This window comes from Rana temporaria, chromosome 3 (assembly GCF_905171775.1).
Source record: "Rana temporaria chromosome 3, aRanTem1.1, whole genome shotgun sequence".
NCBI classification, from domain to species: Eukaryota; Metazoa; Chordata; class Amphibia; order Anura; family Ranidae; genus Rana; species Rana temporaria.
In genome coordinates, this window is record NC_053491.1 from 268,656,277 (window position 1) to 268,678,436 (window position 22,160).

The following is a 22,160-nucleotide window of genomic DNA, read 5'->3' on the forward strand; positions in this document are numbered from 1 at the left end:
TATATATATATATATATATATATATATATATATATATATATATATATATATATATATATATATATATATATATATATATATATATATATAGATATATAGATATAGATATAGATATATACAGTGTATATATATATATATATATATATATATATATGTATATATATATATATGTATATATATATATATATTTTTTTTTTTTTTTTGCAGTACCTCCTACACATTGTACAGATGTGCACAGACAGGTTTAGGACACCCCATAGCATGTTATTAAAATTTACTTCCAGGATAAGCAAATATTGTTTAAATACATTGTGTGTGTGTATTCTTACTTAAAACTTGGTACACTTTGTGCATTTGTTCCAAATCTGTGTAATAATCCATTGTGAAACTTTGTGTCTGTGCAGAAGCTTCCTGTAAAAAAGGACAGTCACTGCTGCTGCCTCTCCTTGTGTGGGGTGATTGGTCTTGCCATTCACCAGCAGGCAGATTGACAAGATTTGTAAATGGTAATTAATTGCAGCAGATAAAAATCAGGTCTCTGACCCTGCCAGCCTGAACTTTACTGTGTAGCAGTAATGTGTAAATCTCAGGACTGGATTCTGAGTCAGATCCTTTCTACTGTATATATTTTATGTGTATTTAGCTGTTTGACTGGAGTTCAGCTTTAATTAACCAGGATCCATAGAAAAACATATACACTTTTGTGGAAATACCAAATTGGTCATTGACACAGCAGTAAAATAAAAAAAGGCTCATTTATGACATGTTGGTACCACATATTACTACCTGGATAAAAATATTTTTCAAATTGTAATTTTTGTTTATGCCGGTACTATAATTTTTTAGAAGCAAGGGATATCTTACATGTTTTATAGACAAAGAGGCTTGAAGAAAATCAATAATTGTAAAATAAATTTCTAAAAATGAAAAACGTACATTCCGATATACAAATACTCTCAGTTTCTTCCCACCAGCTGTTTCCAGAACTTGGCCATGATAAAGATATTTGGAAGAAAGCTGATCTTTTATAATGTGATTCTGAAGTAAGTTGGTCATGTCTTTGTCAATTTTCGGTGCTCCATCTGAAGTACAAAAGTTGTAGAGTTTATACTATGCATCCACACTATATATAGCTCCATTCGTTAACTTACTTTCAATTTAATGTATACCTAACAGAGATTCAAAATAAATAATTGCTGGGAGCCTACTATGGGAAAACATGTAACATATTTGTGACTGACCACCATCAAATGAGAGATCAATTGAGATCAACTGAGAAACATCTTCTCCAGTCAAATCAAGTATATCAGGGTCATTGTCATGGCTAATATGCCTAAGGGAGTTGGGTTTGCAGGTGTTTGATCCTATTCTGACACATGCGAAGATACTCATGTCAGAGTGAACACTCCTTGCATTCCCCTAAGGTGGCTGCTGGATCACTTATACAAATGGCCTTGATACCCAAGGCCTAAATCCTAGTACACACAGACTAAATGCCAGCTGACATTTGCCCTGTGTATGGCAGCCAATCCAACAGTAAAAAAAGGTCTGCCGACCGGCTCCCTAATACTAATGGCTAAATGTGCTGACCAGAGTGGTCTGTAGGGGGGTCAACCTCTTGTCAGAACAAAATAGAACAGCAGGGGAGATCTCTGTACTAACAACGGATTGTTATTATATTCAGTGGTTGCCCCAGGGGTGTCCTTAGTAACACTTGGGTGTTGGGATCCCAGACACATGGGCACAGCACTAAAAACCTTTTTTAGTTAGGCCTTTTGGTTAAGTTCCAGGGCAATTTTTGCTACCAGGCCTCAGGGCCTAGCCAGTGCACATTGCACGGCCACTATTTATTTATTTATTTATTTTCTCCTCATGCTTGTGACTTTTCACTTTTGTGTGAATTTTTACGCTGGATGGAGGGTGAATCCTCTAGAAGGGAGGAGGTGTGCCCATTAGGTTCCTCCCCCCCTGAACCTGGGTGGTCTCTTTTTGGGAGAGCCCCTCGACCTAGCACTCACTTACGCTAAAGGAAGGATGGAAAGGAGGGAGCTATATATGAAAATAATAAGGTTGGAGGAGGAAATACCTGGAAGAGAGGTAAAGAAGGAATAAGAAAGAGAATAAAAGTAGAAAATAATGTATGGTCACCTAGTATAGGTATATGGAATGGATGTACAGTAAATCTGTGGGCATTTACAACTGTGGTAATAGATTTTCTGATGGCACCTCAGTAAATAATAGTTAATAATCTCAATTAAACTTTAATTTATGTCATTATGGTACACTGTGATCTAATTAGTAAACTATGGTTTACTGCACTTTCCATATAGTCATTGTTCTTTTCAAAGGTTTCCTCATAACTAAAGCAAATGTACATACAACTTCAACATTTATCCTAATGAACCTCAATCACATCATGATCACTCTCTGAAAATGTGTCAAGTCCCTCTAGGCACATGGTGAATCAAAATCAAGCATTATTGGTATACCATTGCTAAATAGATCCATGCAAACTACATTTGTTGGCATACTTGGAGGGGACATATGAAGATTTCATAAATTACTGTCATTTTACTGAGCTTGATGGCCTGTGGTATCACTACTTCTTCACTAATCTGCACTATAAAAGATAAAAAACAATAAAAAAGGACAGACCTTTAAATGCATTGTTGTGTGGAGCTATTACTGTAACACGTTCATTTACTGCAAGGTGAGAACCCAATCCAGCTTGATTAAACAAATCAATAGCTGTAGAGGCAACTGAATCTTTTCCTAGTTCAGATACAGTTTTAGCTGTGAAGTAAAAAAAGAAAACAATACATTTATTAATACATTCATGAATAGATAAATAATCATAATCACTTGGCAGTAGATAAACACCATAACAATGTTAACATTTACTTCTTGGTAAAATGGTACGTTAATAGTAATTGCACTTATAAATACAGATGTGCCAAAGTACTGCATATTGTCTGGCTTACGTTTATTCCCCAGGAAAGATGACTGAAATTTAAAAAAAATATCTATTTAACTTCTTTTGGGTCTTATTCATCCCTGCAGTTGTAAATTTCAGAATTTCCCATTCAATAATTTTATAATGTGGAGAATACCACAAATATTTTGCTATTAAGCTCCCACAATAATATTAACTATGTTTCATGTGAGCACACATTGAGAAAAAAATCCATTTGAAACTATTATACTACAGTATAGTTTGCAAAGGTCAGAGACTTTATTGTTAGCATTCGTCTTGTGTTTGTTTTGAGTGAAAACATAATAGAGATAAAGCTTAACTATTTTTTTTTACATGAATATGAATGAAGCACTTTTTGGGTAGTGTGGAAAAGACAAATTTACCCAACATTTCCACTGAAAAAAAAATGATAGAAGCCAGTAGAGCTTCCCCTCCTTTCAGAGCTTCCCCTCAGATCTACAGCAAATGCACGTGAAGCTTGACTTTTTTTTTTTTTACATGAATGAAGCACTTTTTGGGTAGTTTTGGATAGTTGAGAGTGTGGAAAAGACAAATTTACCTAACATTTCCACTGAAAAAAATCATAAGTGTAGTGTTCAGCCCCACTGCCTGCAGCCTGTAAAAGTTTATGGCAGTCTACAATTGTATTGAGTTGAATGTTGTACCAAGTAGTTCTGGATATTCGGGCCCTATGCATTCAGAGTAGACTGCCCATGCTCTCATATAATATAGTATATTACTGTATTATATAAAATACAATTTGCTTATGTAGGGATGAGCATTGCTTTGCACAGATTGCACATACAATTTATTCACTTATTTATTTTATGGTAGGGCTCTAAGCATTTTTAAGTATTAGTCTGAAGGCCTTAGCTTTCTTTCAGAATGTAAAAGAAAAACATACAGCACAAACGGTTCTTAGCAGAGAATCACATCAGTAAATAATACGAAAAAATGTGCATTAACGCAAGTAATTTTTTTGGGAAAATATTTGTATTATGGAATCCTGCCCAAAACTGGCCTTTTCTAAAGCTGGCCATACACTGAGAGAATTTCTGCTGGTTCCTGATGGAATAGCAGAAATGTGATCTATAGGTGGCCCTGTCGGCGCCAGTCCTCACAGCATCTTTCGATCTGAAAAATCAAAAAAGTTGGATGGAAAGTTGTTAGCCGAACAATGACTCCAGCCAATCAGCTACAGTTGCTTTTCAGGTAGTGTGACAGCTGTGGCTACCAGACTTCTATAGCCCGCAGGGGAGATTCATTCATCCACCTTGTTTAATGTGGATAGGGAATAGATTGATAGACAAAACAAGCATAATCTAGGAGTCTATGGTCAGTCTAACACATGTTAACTTTGTGTTGAAATGACAACAACAGCAATCATGTGCTACTGAGAAGAGGACTTCCTATGAAGCTCTGGTGGGTTAAGGCAGTGCTGGAAAATAATGGTGGCCACACAAAATATTGACACTTTGGGCCCAATTTGGACATTTTCACTGTACTGGTGTACTAACTTTTGTTGCCAGCGGTTTAGACATTTATGGCTGTGTGCTGAGTTATTTTGAGGGGACAGAAAATTTACACTGTTATACAAGCTGTACACTACTTTTCATTGTAGCAAAGTGTCAACAAAAATGTGAGGGGTGTACTCACTTTTGTGAGATGATGTGTGTATCTGTTTCCCCCAAGGTTCAGTTTCTTATGAAAATGCATGTCTATATATATATATATATATATATATATATATATATATATATATATATATGCAGGTGGTCCCCTAGTTACAAACATCCGACTTACAAATGACTCCTACTTACAAATGGAGGGAGACAACAGGAAGTGGAAATCTATCCCTAGGAAGGGAAATTCACTCCTGTAAGCATCATTATGGGAAAAAGATACCTCCACTGGAGCTTTATCACCAGTCCATGTGAACTGGGGGGGAAACACAAAATTTAGACGCTACACTGAAAACCCAGTGGCCTAATTACATTTTAGTTCTCATTGAGTAACAGTGGCCTTTTTAACTAATTTGAACTTGTCCAAGAGTCTGTGACAGAGACCTCCTATGCTGTTCATAAATAGGATTATTAACAAAATATATGTCCTACTTTTCATTTTACTGTCTGCATTTACTTTTTTAATAAAATATTCAGAGAAAAAAACATACCTGCATCTGGAATCAACAATTCATCAACAAAGTGAACGACTCCATTTGTAGCCAAAATGTCTTTTTTAGAGATGATAGCTTTTCCGTTGAGTGTGAGCTCATCACCATGGCAGCCAACTTCCACTGGAGTTCCCTCAACCGTTTCAATAGAAGATCCAGCAACGATTGCTTCTGAGCAATGGGCATTGTTCAGGAGGTGGTGATTCAACAGATCTGTAAACATATTTGTAAGTCACTTGAGAGAAAGAAACTACATACCAAAGTAATTTTATACTCCTCAGAGCACTGCAGCTTCAATCTACTTTTAGTAGTATTGTGACATTATATAACTATAGTACTCAAGTGGCATGTAAAATATCTTATGAAGTTTACAAAGATTAATGGGATCATTAAAAAAAAGGGTCAAAGAGCAATGGCTTTTAGTGTCTCCTTTTGCTCAAACCGTTGTTTTAAATTTTTATCTTTCTCCACTAAGGAGGTAATTTAAAAAACAAGCTTTAGCTACGGTACATACACAAATGTTTCACAGCACTGAGTAATAGCCACATATTTCACAGGCTTAGCCTAAAGCTGTAAAAGATAAAATGATCAACTTGTTGCTAAGAACATCACTGTCCCAAAATTGGCATTATGTCAGCTCTCAATAAAAGCTTGCCATGTCTGCATTCAGCATGCAAAATTTAAAACTTGGAAACGGTTCTGCTTGGATTTTAAAACAAGTGTGTGACATGACACCTTTTTAGAGCATTCCTGGGTGTAATTCATAACTATTTAAATACACAACAGGTCAGTAGCTTAAAACAAGGGTAGGCAACCTGGGGCCCTCCAGCTGTTGCAGAACTACACATTCCATCATGCCTTTGGGAGTAATTATAACTGCCAGCCTTGCAATGCCCCATGAGAAATGTAGCTGGAGCACCCCAGGTTGCCTACTCCTGGCTTGGGAACATCATCATCAAACAGAATCTGACATTAATACATGGATAAACACACCAAGTATGCACTTACAGGCTGATTTAGGGCTCATTCATACGATATGTGGTGAGCTGCGTTGATCTGCATAGCATTAATGCAGGCTCAACACACGGGCACCTAGAGAACAATTGCTCTCTATGTGCCCTGTTCACACCATGCATTGGTGTGTGTTGCGTAAAAATGCAGCATGTTGGCATTTTTATACAGTACAACGCATAAAATAGAGATAGGGCTCAAGGACCCCAAAAATCCAAAAGTCCAAGTAGCAGATCACTGCAAGAAAGGGGCGGGGAAGGACTATAGCGGTACGATGTATACAGGTAAACTCAGAAAGAGTACTTAAGTAAAAAAAATTACAAATTTATAAATATGATGACATCAAGAAAACAATTTTTTTTAAAAGGCAACTATACATCAAGACAAAAAACACAATACATCACAATAAACATCAAACAAGACCAGCCATATGGAACACCGAGCTGAGGTAGTTCCCCAGAGGGGAGATCACAGTGAAGGCCGCGTAGAGGAAGGTCTCAGCTAGTTTCGCGACTGGGTCGCTTCATCAGGAGAATTCTAAAGATAGCCCAACAGCTCAAACATCCAAGCCAACCATGAGGACAGTCTCCCGCGGCGGCCGAGGGGGACAGGTGTGGAAATGTCCAACACGCTAGGCCCTAGTACACTCGTTGTTCTACCCAGCAACAAGTTGCCTCTACCCTGTGAGACCTACATAGTCTCTCCTGTGTGTTCCCATGGTTGGCTTGGATGTTTGAGCTGTTGGGCTATCTTTAGAATTCTCCTGATGAAGCGACCCAGTTGCGAAACTAGTTGAGACCTTCCTCTACGCGACCTCCGACTTCACCGTGATCTCCCCTCTGGGGAACTACCTCAGCTCGGTGTTCCATATGGCTGGTCTCGTTTGATGTTTATTGTGATGTATTGTGTTTTTTGTCTTGATGTATAGTTGCCTTTTTAAAAAAAAAAAATTCTTGATGTCATCATATTAATAAATTAGTATTTTTTTTTTACATAAGTTCTCTTTCTGAGTTTACCTGTCTACATCGTACCGCTATAGTCCTTCCCCGCCCCTCTTCTGCAGTGATCTGCTACTTGGACCTTTGGATTTTTGGGGTCCTTAAGCCCTATCTCTATTTAATTGACTTTTAGGATGATGGTACTACATTTTTTGTATATGTTGTTTACTAAGAGGCCAACAAAATAAATCACAGTACAACGCATGTCACCACATGTCAACGCAGTAAAGCATCTTGCACATAAAGTTGGATTAAGTAACATAGCAGACAGAACTTCTTTATTGGAGGACAAACTAGTCACATAACTTTCATCGTTCATGTGACAAGACTCTCCTCTTGGCTTTTTTGTTCTGCACTCCTGCTAAAAGAAGAGATCATATATTTACTTTAGTGAAAACCTGTGTCTTGAAACAGCGCTGCTTTGCTGTGCCAAGTCCGGTGCAAGTATTAAAATTTTTGGGTGTGTGGAAAAATGATTCCCCCTGCTGCACACTGTGGTTTCACTTTTAATAAAGGATATACAAGCTTGTGGGAGGAACCACAGCGTGCAGTGGGGAAAACAGATATTGGACCCACCAAAGACTTTGGTATTTGCAACAACTGGGGATCAGCAAAGCAACAGTTTTTCAAGAAATTGGCTACTAAAAAAGCAAATATATTTACTCCTGAGTACCAGCCTGTAATATTCTTTTATTACAGTTGTATAATAGTTTGACTGAACCTAGGCTTGGTACACAGCGATTGGGGATGCAAAGGCTGCCCAAAGGTGTTTTGCTCATCAGTGTTTGTAAATGGTGCTGGAAAAATAACAGTCTGCCAATCCACCATTTATAAACTTACAAAAACAGGTTAAACAGGTATTCGTTTATGTATACAACCGTGGTCAAAAGTTTTGAGAAGGCACAAATATTAATTCATCACAAAGTCTGCTGCTTCAGTGTTTTTAGATATTTTTGCCAGATTTTTCTATTGTATACTGAATTATAATTACAAGCATGCGAACAGAAAAGGTACTGAAAAAAAATCAAAAAACGCCCTACTTAGCAGCACCACTCAGCGCTTAGAATATAGCTAAAAAGATCTATGGGAGTAGGTCATGTGATGTGAAATAATCCAATGTGTAGCAGCTGCCTAAAAATTAGAAAACATGCATAAACAGTAATATTAAAAAAAAAAAAAATATTACCTGCTTGGGCTTGTTTCTGGGTGCAGAGATCACACCGGTAACCCAGAGGCCCCGCCCACACAGGTGATTGCGGGATCTTATATCAAGTAAATGGTGGGGAGTAATAACGCTGGAAGTGGATGGTGGTTGAATGCTCATTTTGATCTTACATTTGATGAGTGCATCCCCATAAGGGGGATCAAATCCCCCCCCCCCCACGTGGTAAACATACCTTGGTGAAAGTAGCACTTATATTAGGACCATTGACCAATCACAGCCATTCTCTCCTGCCTCACTAGCTGTTATCTATATGAACTGTATATAGAAGTCTTTCAAACAAGGGTTTGATTGCAGCGCTGCTACAGTGTTATTGTGGACTCTTTTATTCTGAGTTTCAATATAATTTTTTATGGATAATTACAAGCATGTCATAAGTGTCAAAAGCTTTTATTGAACATGACAATAAGTTTATGCAAGACCTCTGAAATTTGCCCTGGCATTCTATCAATCAACTTTTGGCCCATATCCTGACTGATTTCAGCCCATTCTTGCATAATCAATGTTTGGAATTTATCAGAATGTGTGCTTTTTTTGTTCACATGCCTCTTGAGGATTGACCACAAGTTCTTAATGGGATTAAGGTCTGGGGAGTTTCCCAGCCATGGACCCAACATTTTGATGTTTTGTTCCCCAAGCCACTTGGTTATCACTTTTTCTATCGCTGCCTGATGCCCTCTACCTGCTCGCTCGTTGGCTGTCTGACGGTTGGTCCGGCACTTACCCCATCTAGGTGGCAGGTGGCGGGCATCGGCTCCTGTGTCCTCTCCTCCATCACAGTGGCTTGCGCAGTGAATCTCCCCCCCTTCCTAGACACCCAATAGAATCGCCTGTCCTTTCAGCCAACCGGGTGATGGGTCTCCAGACCCGCTTCCCGATTGGCCCGGAGGAGGATTAGTGTTACAATAATGAATATTCATTACCAGCATTTATTCATTTATTCACAATGACAGAAAATGTATCTTCACTCCTGTTCTAATACCAGTATGTGTAGAAATTAACTGTGGTACTTAAAGCGGGGGTTCACCCTTAGAGGGCACTTTTCCCCCTTAGATTCCTGCTCGTTATTACTAGGGGAATCGGCTATTTATTTAAAAATATGTGCAGTACTTACCCGTTTACGAGACGCATCCTCTCCGTCGCTTCCGGGTATGGGCTTCGGGAATGGGCGTTCCTTCTTGATTGACAGGTTTCCGAGAGGCTTCCGACGGTCGCATCCATCGCGTCACGATTTTCCGAAAGAAGCCGAACGTCGGTGCGCAGGCGCAGTATAGAGCCGCACCGACGTTCGGCTTCTTTCGGCTACGAGTGACGCGATGGATGCGACCGTCGGAAGCCTCTCGGAAGACTGTCAATCAAGAAGGAACGCCCGCTCCCGAAGACCATACCCGGAAGCGACGGAAGAAGATGCAGCTCGAAAACGGGTAAGTACTGCACCTATTTTAATACAAATAGCCGATTCCCCTAGACCGAACGAGCAGGAATCTAGGGGAAGAAAAAAAAAATTTTTAGAAATGGGTGAACTCCCGCTTTAATTTCAAAATATTGAAAATTAAAGATTTTAATATGTGAATGGTCGATTTTTAGCAAGCATGTTTTTTTTTTGAGATACTGATAAATGAGACGGGTTGGTTTTGTTATTCATCCTAGCACAAATAGTGTTTTACTATGCAGGTTTGTATGTTATATGTTTAGAATACTTTGCAAAACATAGCTCTCAGTGATTGTACAGTATACAACATGATGTTAAAAGGTCAACCTAATATTCAAAATATGATCAGATTTTTGCACAGGTAGGCTACCTTTCAATGCTTCTGGGTCACCAAGGATTCTGTTGAGTGTTTCCGGTGAAACCTTTTCAAAGGCTTCATTGGTGGGAGCAAGAAGTGTGTACTGTTTATCTTCAGATTCCAGCATATCAATGAGCCCTGAAGCCGCTATAGCAGCCTTAAACATAAAAAGAACATGCCATTAAAGTTATTTTTATATAGTGATCTTCCAATCTCTATTCTTTTTTTTTTTTTTTTTTTTAATAGACTACAGTAAAAAATACAATACAATGGCATTATGTATGGACATGCCATATTAAAGCAATATCATGTACCCACCTCCTGTAATTTACACTAAGAAAAAGACAAAAAGAGATGGATATTTCAGGTACTAAACAGATCATATTACAACTTACTGTAAACATTATATAGTTTTTATTCTATTTCATTAAATACTTTTACAAACCAATGCTATTAATAAAAAATTGTAATCATAGCTTGTGCCTAGAACATATAGGCCCAGATCCACAAAGATCTACCTATCTTTAGGCAGGCGTAGCGTACTTTCCATATCCAGAAAGAATTTGTTACGGCGGCGTAGTGTAAATGTGTCAGCGTAAGGGCGCGCAATTCAAATGACTAACATGTGGGCGTGTTTTATGTGAATTCAACTTGCCCCCACGTAAATTATGTTTTTTTTAATGGCGCATGCGCCGTCCGTGGGGGTATCCCAGTACGCATGCTCGAAATCACGTCGCAAATAGTCAATGCTTTCGACGTGAACGTAATTTACGCAAAGCCTATTCGCGTAGGTCTTACGCAAACAACGTAAACGACGGAAAAGTTCGATGCTGTCCCTACGTCCATACTGAACATTGCGTATGCCTCATAGACCCAGGGGTAACGTTACGCCGAAAAAAGCCTTACGTAAACGACGTAAAAAAATGCGCCGGGCGGACGTACGTTTGAGGATCGGCGTATCTAGCTACTTTGCATACTCTACGTGGAAATCAACGGAAGCGCCATCTAGCGGCCAGCGTAAATATGCACCTAAGATCCGACGGCGTACTAAGACGTACGTCAGTCAGATCGAGCCCACATTCAGTCGTATCTTGTTTTGTGGATACAAAACAAAGATACAACGGGGCATCGTAGAACTTACGCGGCGTATCAATAGATATGTGGATCTGGGCCATAGAGGTTATTCTTGGTTTACCAATCATACTTTTCTAAAATCTATCTATTCATTATATTTATCACCCATTGCCACCCAAATAACAGTGTCCCATCCTTTTAGAGACAAGGTGAAACTAACCCTCCCCAACTATAACTAGAGTTTCATCTTATCCCTGCAGGGGGTGGCACACTGGCATTTGCCTAGAAGGGTTGAGCATATTTGCCCTTGCTATTAAAGTGCTGTAGGTAGGAGGATTTTGTCTTGGGCTGGTTCCAGTATTGAACCCACCCTTGTGATTCCGCCAGAGAAATGTTCTGTGCACTCTTTTCATGCTGCTGCATATGCAGAATTATGTCCCCAATGTGGTTTTGCTGGATATCTTACATCATTATTCTGTGCCATGAAACAGGTCTTGAGATTTTTCAAGGGAGCTCCCATTGGACCCTGGGCTTACATGTGAAGGCCAGGAACCTGGTGGAAGTGCTGGTGACTCCTATATGTCAATACAATGCTATTAGAGTAAGTTGGATTAAAAAAATATATATATTTTGGATATGTATTGCCATCTTTAATATGTTTTATTAGAAGGACTGATTCATGTTTTTATTATCTTGATCCATAGACCATTGATATTTAGCCATTTAAAAGAAAGGAGATGCAAAATCTCATCAATATTTTGGATACCCCAAATATTAATGAGATTTTGCATCTCCTTTTTTTTTTTTTTTTTTTTATAAAGGAGATACATACGTACATTGGGGCGAATTTGTAATTTTATGAAAAAATGTTATGAAAAGTTTTAGCAGTATTTATAAATGTTTGTGATATCCATTCACATACACTTTCCATTAAGGACAAGCTCCTCAATAATCCTCTGCAGTCTCCCCTTCTGTTATTTTGGATTACTGCACATGTGAATGTTGAAACAGATTTGAATTACTGTATCTTATTCATAAAGTGCTATTCTAGTAAGTTCTTTTTTCTACATAACTTTTACTAAAAATGATTGAAATTTGGTATGCTAAATTGATGTATTTGTATTACATTAGATATTTACCCCCATATTTGCTTCTCAGGAAACCCACATCCAATTTGCATAAGTGTGAACCCAGCCAAAATCTTGTTCAGATGAACTGTTTCTATGCACAGACTACAAAAATGTTTATTCACAGAATAGTTCCTTTTTTGCTTTAACTTTTCTTACCAACAGCTGTTTTTGAACTTCTGCAAAATCAACAGTCATACTGATTTGCGAGGAAGTGGTTTTTATTCCTCCCACCATTGTCAGCTCAATAAAATGTAACTTTCCATCACTTTTATGGTGACTAAAACACAGTTTATACAAGTCCAGCATTTTCTAATATGGGAAATAACTTACTCGAAGGGTCTCCAGGCTGTCCTCAGTATCAACCACTTGGGCAATATTGTTTGTGATGGCTGTAATTACTTTATCAATCACATGGACTACACCATTTGTTGCATGATGGTCAGCTTTTATAAGTCTGGCACAGTTTACTGTAACAATCTTTAAAGAAAACAATAAAATATTAAACTTATACATGGCAATTGTCTTTTGTTTCCAATATATATATATATATATATATATATATATATATATATATATATATATACACACATGTTAAAGAGATCAGTAGTGTATGCAAACCCAAAATGTAAAACTGCAAAGTTTGGCTACCAAATGCACCTCTGCAGTGTAACAGAAAATTATTACTACGTATCCCTGTGCCTTTTCATGATTTTACCTGCCCATCCTGTCAGATATCACAAATATTGTAAAGATGACAAAGCTTGTTTGTTGCGTAGCTGTATAGTAATGACATTTTCACCCTTGCTTGCCTACTATTGCAAAGAGACAGTAGAAGGGTGTGCACATGCTATACGTTGCTGTTGGAATTTGTATGGCATTAACCACTTAAGGACCGCCTCCTGCACATTTACGTCGGCAGAATGGCATTAACCACTTAAGGACCGCCTCCTGCACATTTACGTTGGCAGAATGGCACGGCTGGGCACAAGCATGTACAGGGACGTCCTCTTTAAGTGCCCAGCCGTGCGGTCCGAAGCTCCGTGACCGTGACCGCAGGACCCGCGGACCCGATCGCCGCTGGAGTCCCGCAATTGGTCCCCGGAGCTGAAGAACGGGGAGAGCTGTGTGTAAACACAGCTTCCCCGTTCTTCACTGTGGCGCAGTGATCGATCGTGTGTTCCCTTTTATAGGGAAACACAATCGATGACATCACACCTACAGCCACACCCCCCTACAGTTAGAAACAGACATGAGGTCACACATAACACCTTCAGCGCCCCCTTGTGGTTAACTCCCAAACTGCAATTGTCATTTTCATAGTAAACAATGCATTTTTAATGCATTTTTTGCTGTGAAAATGACAATGGTCCCAAAAATGTGTCAAAATTGTCCGAAGTGTCCTCCATAGTGTCGCAGTCATGAAAAAAATCGCTGATCACCGCCATTAGTAGTAAAAAAAATAAAAAATAAAAATGCAATAAAACTATCCCCTATTTTGTAAATGCTATACATTTTGCGCAAACCAACCGATAAACGCTTATTGCGATTTTTTTTTACCAAAAATAGGTAGAAAAATACATATCGGCCTAAACTGAGGAAAAAAAATGTATACATTTTTGGGGGATATTTATTATAGCAAAAAGTAAAAAAATATTGAATTTTTTTCAAAATTGTTTATAGCGCAAAAAATAAAAACTGCAAAGGTGATCAAATACCACCAAAAGAAAGCTCTATTTGTGGGGGAAAAAGGACGCCAATTTTGTTTGGGAGCCACGTCGCACGACCGTGCAATTGTCAGTTAAAGCGACGCAGTGCAGAATCGCAAAAACTGTCTGGGTCCTTTAGCTGCCTAAAGGTCCGGGTCTTAAGTGGTTAAAAATAATAGTAAAAATCCTTATTCTCCCACACAGCAGTGTGGATTTATGCATGGGCTTGTAGGCACTACAATCTGAGACAGGCATGAACAAAACAGGAAATGACAGGGAATGGTCACATGGTATCTATTGCTCTATTTTCTAACTTTTAGATTGGCTTGCATTATGTCAATTGGTTTACCCCAGGTACAGGCATTTTGATTTATAGATTTACATATACTTTAAAAAATATAGACGGGGGGGGGGGGATACTAAAACAGGTACACACAGAATCTGATGCTGCTGTGCATAATAACCAATAAGCCTCTATGTTTTAGCCCTGTATTTACAGAAGTATATACCTAGCATGGAAAAAAAAACATGCAACCACCATATAGAAGAACTACAATATCCCATTAAACAATATCTCCAAATGTTCTCTTAGTTCCCCTGCAAAATCTCACAAATATCTTTGGAGTCTGCCAAAAAAATATCCTCCTAATGTGACTTTCTGTGATGATGCAGCAACAATGCTACACTGCTCCTAATACCGCAAGTTGCACTGGGATGCCATTCAGAATGAAAGCTTCAATATATTATCATTTTTGTTTTAGGCTTCAGATATATGTTAAGGTAAACACTGTAATAATAATAAGAAAAATATGCACATAGATAGCACGCATTATACATTAATCTTAATATGTATAGCAGCTACGAATTGATATCAATTAGATGGTTAGACATATGTCATCAAGTCATCATCCATAATTCTGTTTTTGCCTAAAAAAAGGCTTGAACATATTTTGTTAACCACAATCCTGGGTTAAATGCCCACAATTGACAATCAAATACAAGCATGTGAAGAATTGTGTGTACATTTATATGCACCATTTATTAATATTTTCCTGATTGCGGATTTTTATGTCGTCGTTGTAGTTCACTATCAAGCTATAAATCTGTGCTGGATCAAAATATACTTACACCATTGGGATAGTGGTGTACATGTATGTCAAGGTTTTGGTACATTGATGGTATGGTAATTCCATGTTTCATCTCATCTGTGAGAAGGCGTCTGTCGACCATATGATACCGGAGTGCGTTCAGAAGCTCAATGTTTACGTTGCTCACTAAGGCATCTAATATTTCCTGTAGAACATATGAAGAAATAAAAATGTCAAAAGGAAGCTAGAAAAATGGCCCATATGTTTTTTATTTACCACGTTTTCTGCTAATTTACATAACCGATTAATCCTACATTATTCTTATTGGAGAGTACTTACAGCTGGTAAAGCTTTCCATGCATCATTGCTTGGTGCAAAAATAGTAAAACTGCCAGGACCTTCAATTTCAGGCTTTAGGTTGGCTTTCTCTGAATATATTTGTGTTGTAGCTGCTTGAACAATTCCCAGGGTTTCATAAATGTTTGAAAGAGGAAGTGCTGTGGGTGATATGAAAGTTTGTTAAAGTCATTAGGATGTTAACTGTAAAATCTTTTGGGTTCCACATGTCCTTTTAATCCATTTTTGAATCCACATTAAATTTCTAATTTGCACCCATGCAAATAATCAAAAGGTCTATTTTGCATTTGACCTGTAGATGCAACTAGCAAGCTTTGATTTTATCATCTGCATTGGTCCACTGAGCTATAAACAACCGGGCCTACTTTGGCACTTCACTCCTTCATGTAAAAATAACATTTATTTTGGTAGAAAATTAATCAGAACCCCCAAACATTATATATTTTTTTAGCAGACCCCTAGGGAATAAAATGGCAGTCATTGCAACTTTTTGTCTCTCACGGTATTTGCGCAATCATTTTTCAAATGCCTTTTTTTGGGGAAAAAAACGGTTTCATGATATAAAAAATAACAAAACAGTAAAGTTAGCCCAATTTTTTTGTATACTGTGAAAGATGATGTTACGCAGAGTAATCAGATACCTAACATGTCACGCTTTAAAATTGCGCACACTCATGGAATGGTGCCAAACTTCGGTACTTAAAAATCTCCATAGGCGACACTTTAATTTTTTTTACAGGTTACTATTTTCGAGTTACAGAGGAGGTCTAGTGCTAGAATTGTTGCACACGCTCTAACACACGAGACGATACCTAAGAAGTGGGGTTTTAACAGCGTTTACATATGTGGGCGGGACTTGCATGCGTGTTCGCTTCTGCACGCGAGCTACCGGGGACAGGGGCGTTTAAAAAAAAAAATGAGTTTATTTTTATTTTACTTATTTATTATTTTTTTTTACACTTTTTTTACTTTTTTTTATCACTGCTATCGCTGCTATTTTGGTCAATCTTTCAGACTGCTCAGTCAGCAGCGTGTATCTGTTCATCTGCCGTTTTTAAATGGTCGAATCCATGGTAAAATGGCCGCGGATCTGACACTAGAGGCCAACAGGGCGTGGGCCGCAAAAGCATGGCCGCCAGCTTAGATGGGATCTACAGGAAAATGTCGGCTAGAGGCATACCCAGCGCGGCTACAGGAACAATCGTTCAGAGCGCCGCCATATCTGGGAGCCTGGAGAAAAAATGCGGAGGCCAATGAGCCGGCCCTTTTAGCAGAAAACCACAATGCAGCAGAGTAATGCAGCAGTCAGTACACATCAGCAGGAATCACCAGGAAAATGGCCGCCGAGCATCACTAGAGGCCAATACAAATGCGGCTACAAGAACATGGCCGCCAGTGCAAGTAAAGAAATACAGCATGGACACAGCAAACATGGCCGCCGACAGCATGGAGCAGGACACACAGGTAAGCAGAATCTCTTATGCAGCTTTATAAACTGATTTAGTAACTCATGGTTCCCCAAGTGAAGCTCCCCAGAGGAATCCCTGCCCAGCAGCTAGCTCAGAGAGTCTAAGGAGGAGGGAAGGAAGGGAGGGGAGAAGGGGGATAAGGCCCTTTACTCACCTCTCCAGGGATGCCCAGCTCTGTCTTCCTGTTGAAGCAGGGGATTACATCTTACCCTTCCTGAGAGTTGTGCTGGAAGCATCCTAGACAGACCATCTCCCGCATGGTAACTGTAGGGAGGTGACTGTCGGCCCGGCTGCTGCGACTCGGCCCTATAGACTGGTCATATGCATGGGGACTACAAGGATCTGGGATCCAGCCTGTCGCTCAGTCGGCAGTTGATCGAAGATCACAGGAAAAAAATAAAAGCAAAAAAAATAATCCAACACTGAATTTGAGATAAAGCCTCCAGGCCTATGGGCCCGAAGGGAGCCATGTCTTCTCCTTAGCTAGACAGGAAAAAACTGATCTGCGAGATGCAGAGAGAGGGGTTATACCCTAGGCGGGGCTGTAGGGTGTGTATGATGTGTTTAAACATTTACTATAAGTTTCTGCCTAGTCACTCCTAAAGTAAGGATAATACCCACTTTGTCAAGATTAATGCTGTGTCCGTCCATGAACGAAAGAGAAAAACAGACTGTCACACAAATAAATAAAACAACCAAAAATTCAAGTTACAGTAAGTCTTAAAACAAACCCACTGGAAATACATTGTCCAAAGGACATTTTCTATCCACATACCAATTTCATCCCCACCCTACACAAGGATACCACTGGATACCACCAAGTCAAAGGATACCACTGAAAGTGATATATGTACCCATAGTGTGAGTCACACTTTCAGCCATGGTGACACGAAGAACACATCACCATATAGAAGACCCAATGTGGAATCCACAACGTGAACAAAAAAAAACATGCTGCCACAAAGTAGAAAGCTGTAGAAAGCAAAAGGAGAGGGAGGGAGGGAGCAAGAGAGAGGGGAGAGAGATTTCCATCAAATATCCCATACATTTTGGAGGAAGACAAGGCACCATAACATTTACAGCAATCAATGTTGTGAACAGACCTCAAAGCCCGTACCCTATATGACTATTTAGCAACAACAGACAGAAAAAATTCCTACATCTGGAGTCCACAGCAGAAAAACTCTAAAAACCACTAATGCAAAAATATATCTATAACAGGCCTACCATGGAAGTTTGAATATAACGAAAAGAAAAATATATCCAGATGCTCCCTAACAAACATTTAATTGAAAATACATTTTAAAAACACACCATTTGAAAAGATATGTTAAACATAGAAAGACACTAAAACATTTACCTGCAGGGCACCCTTTCTCTCCGGGCACTTCTTCATATCCAGGACAACATTCATAGGCGATTATTCTATAAAAAATAAAACATACGCATTTTTAATTAAATACCACACCAGAAAATTTATATCGAGTCGCCTAATGTTCTAGTGCGCTGCGAATGCGGCCTCTCTGCGCTGGAACACGTACCTAGTACGTAATACACATGCTCGCGGCACGGCTATGCTGTGATTTAAATATAAATATAATCTAAAATCCTGATTATGTATTTATCCAAATGTTCATGGCATAAAGATGATAAAAATGAAACTGGTGAGCCAAAAAAAAATGTGTTTCACTCCTAATAAAATATCGCCCACCTTCGATCTATGAGATGATGAGGGGGTGAAATGAGTGATAATAATGTGAAGCGTGATCCAATTGGTAGTAAAACAAGTACCAAAAAATTAGTAAAAATATATATATATAAATATATATGATAAAAGGGTGCTGACAAATACTAATAAAATAAGTAAATAAGCCTTCTTCACAAACACTCAGTTTCATGTATGACTCATAAGGCTGAGGCAAAGATACCACTTCCCTAATCTATCGTAGCCATTTTAAAACCCTTTTTCTGCCATGCGACTTTTGGAAACGTATGCATTCAGGGTACAAAGAAAGCAATGTCAAGGGAGAAGAATCTGAGGGGATTGGTCGTGCAGCATAGAAGAGCCTGCAGGGCAGATCAGAAAATGTACATAGCCTGAAAAAAGAAAACGGACGCAGCCGCCACAATCAAGGACTGTTTTGCGCTATGGAGCCTATATTGTTGTTTCTTTGAGACCCATCCACCCCGTGAGTTCAGTGCTGGGGACCTGGGAAACACTTACCCTGGGAAGCTGGAGTGACGTGGGTAAACAGGCTTGCCGGGGATTGTCTATCCTGAAACAGAACCTGCTGTGCGTACAAGCCAGCATTATTGGAGAGGTGAGAGGCTTGTGGAAACAAAGCACATAGTTTCTTTTGCACGCATGCACTGCAGGATCTATTGGATTTTTATCTAAATTTTATGCACATTTATTTGGATCATTGAGTGTGCACAGTGACTCACATTAATTATAAATTTTTTACTTGCTTTTATTTTGCATGTTTCTGTCTATTAATACTAATTATTATATATTTTCGGTTGTTATAGTTGTTGATTGACCTATCACATATATTTACTTATTTTATTAGTATTTGTCAGCACCCTTGTATCATATATATTTATATTTTTGTATATATATATTTTTTTACTAATTGGTTGGTACTTGTTTTACTACCAATTGGATCACGCTTCACATTATTATCACTCATTTCACCCCCCTCATAATCTCATAGATCGAAGGTGGGCGATATTTCTTGGCTCACCAGTTTCATTTTTATCATCTTTATGCCATGAACATTTGGATTAATACATAAGCAGCATTTTAGATTATATTTTAATATATTATGTTATTATATTGATTATTAGCAAACGCCATTACCCCCCTCATTTATCAATTATTACCTGTGCGTGAGCACCCATTGTTGTGGCTGCTGCTTAGTGTTAATTTTTTATTATTTTAGTTTATATTGCTCTAGTTAGTGTGGTTTGCACATTAGTTCCCCCCATTATCCATATGCTGTGATTAGTTACAGCACAAGCCGATTAGCAGGTCTCGGCCAATGATTGACTGTGGGCACTCGCTGATCAGCTAAGTGATTCACTAAATAGAACTGTGATTGTAAACAATACTCTATTTACTGACAGAGAATCCTTATTAAAAGCAGCACACTGTACACACATTACACATAGTTAGGCACACATTTAACCCCTTGATCACCCTAGATGTTAAAGTGATTGTAAAGGTTTTTTTTAATAACAAACATGTCATACTTACCTCCACTGTGCAGTTTGCTTTGCAGAGAGTGGCCCCGAACATCCTCTTCTGGGGTCCCACGGCGGCTCTCGCAGCTTTTTTCAGCATTAGATAACCCCCTCTGGGAAGATCTCTTCCGAGGGGGTTACCTTGCGGGCGTGCTCCTGTGTCATACAATTGGTGTCCATAGACGCCAAGTGTATGACTCGACCCCGCCCCCCAGCGCCCGCGTCATTGGATTTGATTGACAGCTGCGGGAGCCAATGGCTGCGCTGCTATCAATATATCCAATCAACGCCAGGACACCGTGGAGAAGAGAATGCCGGGGACACAGCATTTTTATTATAATTTTTTTTACTAGTTATGGCGGCGATCTGTTTTTTTTGGGACCATTGACATTTATACAGTGATCAGAGCTAAAAATAGTCACTGATTACTGTATAAATGTCACTGGCAGGAAAGGGGTATCTGTCACGAGTGATCGCGGGTGCCCGGCAGTCATCGTACCCGCCGGGCATACGCATTGGCTCCGGGTACAAGCTGCGGGTGAGCGTGCTTGCTAGAGCATATTAAAGAGCCGACATACAACTATGACGGCTCGTCCAGGGGAGCCGACCTGCCGCAGTATAACTGTGGCGGCTGGTCAGGAAGGGGTTAATGTGGCCAGTCTGATTTAAGCCAGCCAAGCCTGCAGTCTAATGCTTGTTATATTGCATTTGTAACACATACTTCAAGCTCTCTGCTTGTCTGTCCTGCTCTGCTGTTTGGATTCCCTCATTGATGACCTTAAATCAGATATTGACTACTCTCTGAACACTGCCTACCTTTTGACTATGGATTTGACCCTAAATATTCGAGACGTTGACCTGTACCTGGACTGTCATTGAACCACTCTACCTGCAAGTACCTGTTTGCTGTGCTTAGTTCGTATCTGCCCCGGCGTGGAAGCCAGGCACTATAGTATTGTGTGTAAGTCCTGGGAGCAACAGAGTACCGGTAGGCCTGCTTGCCCTATGGGAACGGAGGCTGCTATAGGTGAAAAACACAGAAACCAGCTATAGTGTCTGATCACTGTGATCCAGTGAGTGATCCAGTCAGTCAGTGCTAGTCAGTGGTGGAGTAGGACGCTTCCCGACGAGTCTGCTCTCACCCAGGGCTAGTCAGACAGGCAGACAGACAGTTTCTCCTAGCTCAGCGGTGCAGCAGGACACTCTCACGCGAGTCTGCTCACCTTAGGGCAGTTACGCTCCAACACCAGTCGGCTCTCCACAGGCAGGGGTAGATCAGCTAGGCAGGGATCTCCCAGCTCTCTGCTGCAGCATCCGGAAACAACACCCAGGACGAGCACTGCCTCCCTCTCCGTGGGCTCTCCCTCTTCCTTCACCGCCGCTTCCTCCCTGTAGCCCTCCTCACCCAGCAACCTCACAGGTAAGGCCTGTTATCCTCTCGCCGTCCCCCCACCATCATCCTCTGCCTTGGGTACACTTCCGCGGCCGTCTATTTCAGGATAACCTGCGGAGGTGCCCAATCAGATCGGACAAATGGCCCAAGGTGACTGCTTCTCCTCGCAAAACTCTCTCCGCAACCCCCGGTCCCCCCAACCGTAAACGCCACCGCCGCATCTAAATTAAAACCCCTGGTCCGCAGAATCCAGGAAGTAGCTTTTCGCGGTGGCCGCGGCTAGGAAAGTCCCCGGCTTCAGCCGGGGCCTAGCAGCGCGCCACACCTACACCAATGACACCCCATCTCAAACATCACCAAACCCACCAATCCTCCACACAGACCCCCACTATCTCCCTGGTGGTCCTAAGAGGGACGCTACCATCTCATCTCGCCCCCCAAAACCTCAGCCACCGGCTTGGGCCTAGCTCCGGTGGCTATCTTGCTACACCCCAAACAACACTGACCCCCAACCAATTACCCCTATTCACCC

At 39.9% G+C, this 22,160-nt stretch overlaps 1 protein-coding gene across 1 annotated transcript in view; it reads right to left on the reverse strand.

The window, feature by feature from the left end:
* The window catches only part of TGFBI (transforming growth factor beta induced), a 98,649-nt gene that overhangs the window by 31,273 nt on the left and 45,216 nt on the right, over window positions 1–22,160 (reverse strand). Inside the window, exons 3-10 of the mRNA XM_040344659.1 lie at window positions 18,353–18,417; window positions 15,506–15,663; window positions 15,207–15,371; window positions 12,703–12,849; window positions 10,181–10,325; window positions 5,148–5,360; window positions 2,656–2,793; window positions 937–1,082 (exon numbers count right to left, since the gene is read on the reverse strand). Of these exons, the coding sequence (XP_040200593.1) occupies window positions 937–1,082; window positions 2,656–2,793; window positions 5,148–5,360; window positions 10,181–10,325; window positions 12,703–12,849; window positions 15,207–15,371; window positions 15,506–15,663; window positions 18,353–18,417 (1,177 nt within the window). The remainder of the gene's footprint in view (window positions 1–936; window positions 1,083–2,655; window positions 2,794–5,147; window positions 5,361–10,180; window positions 10,326–12,702; window positions 12,850–15,206; window positions 15,372–15,505; window positions 15,664–18,352; window positions 18,418–22,160) is intronic.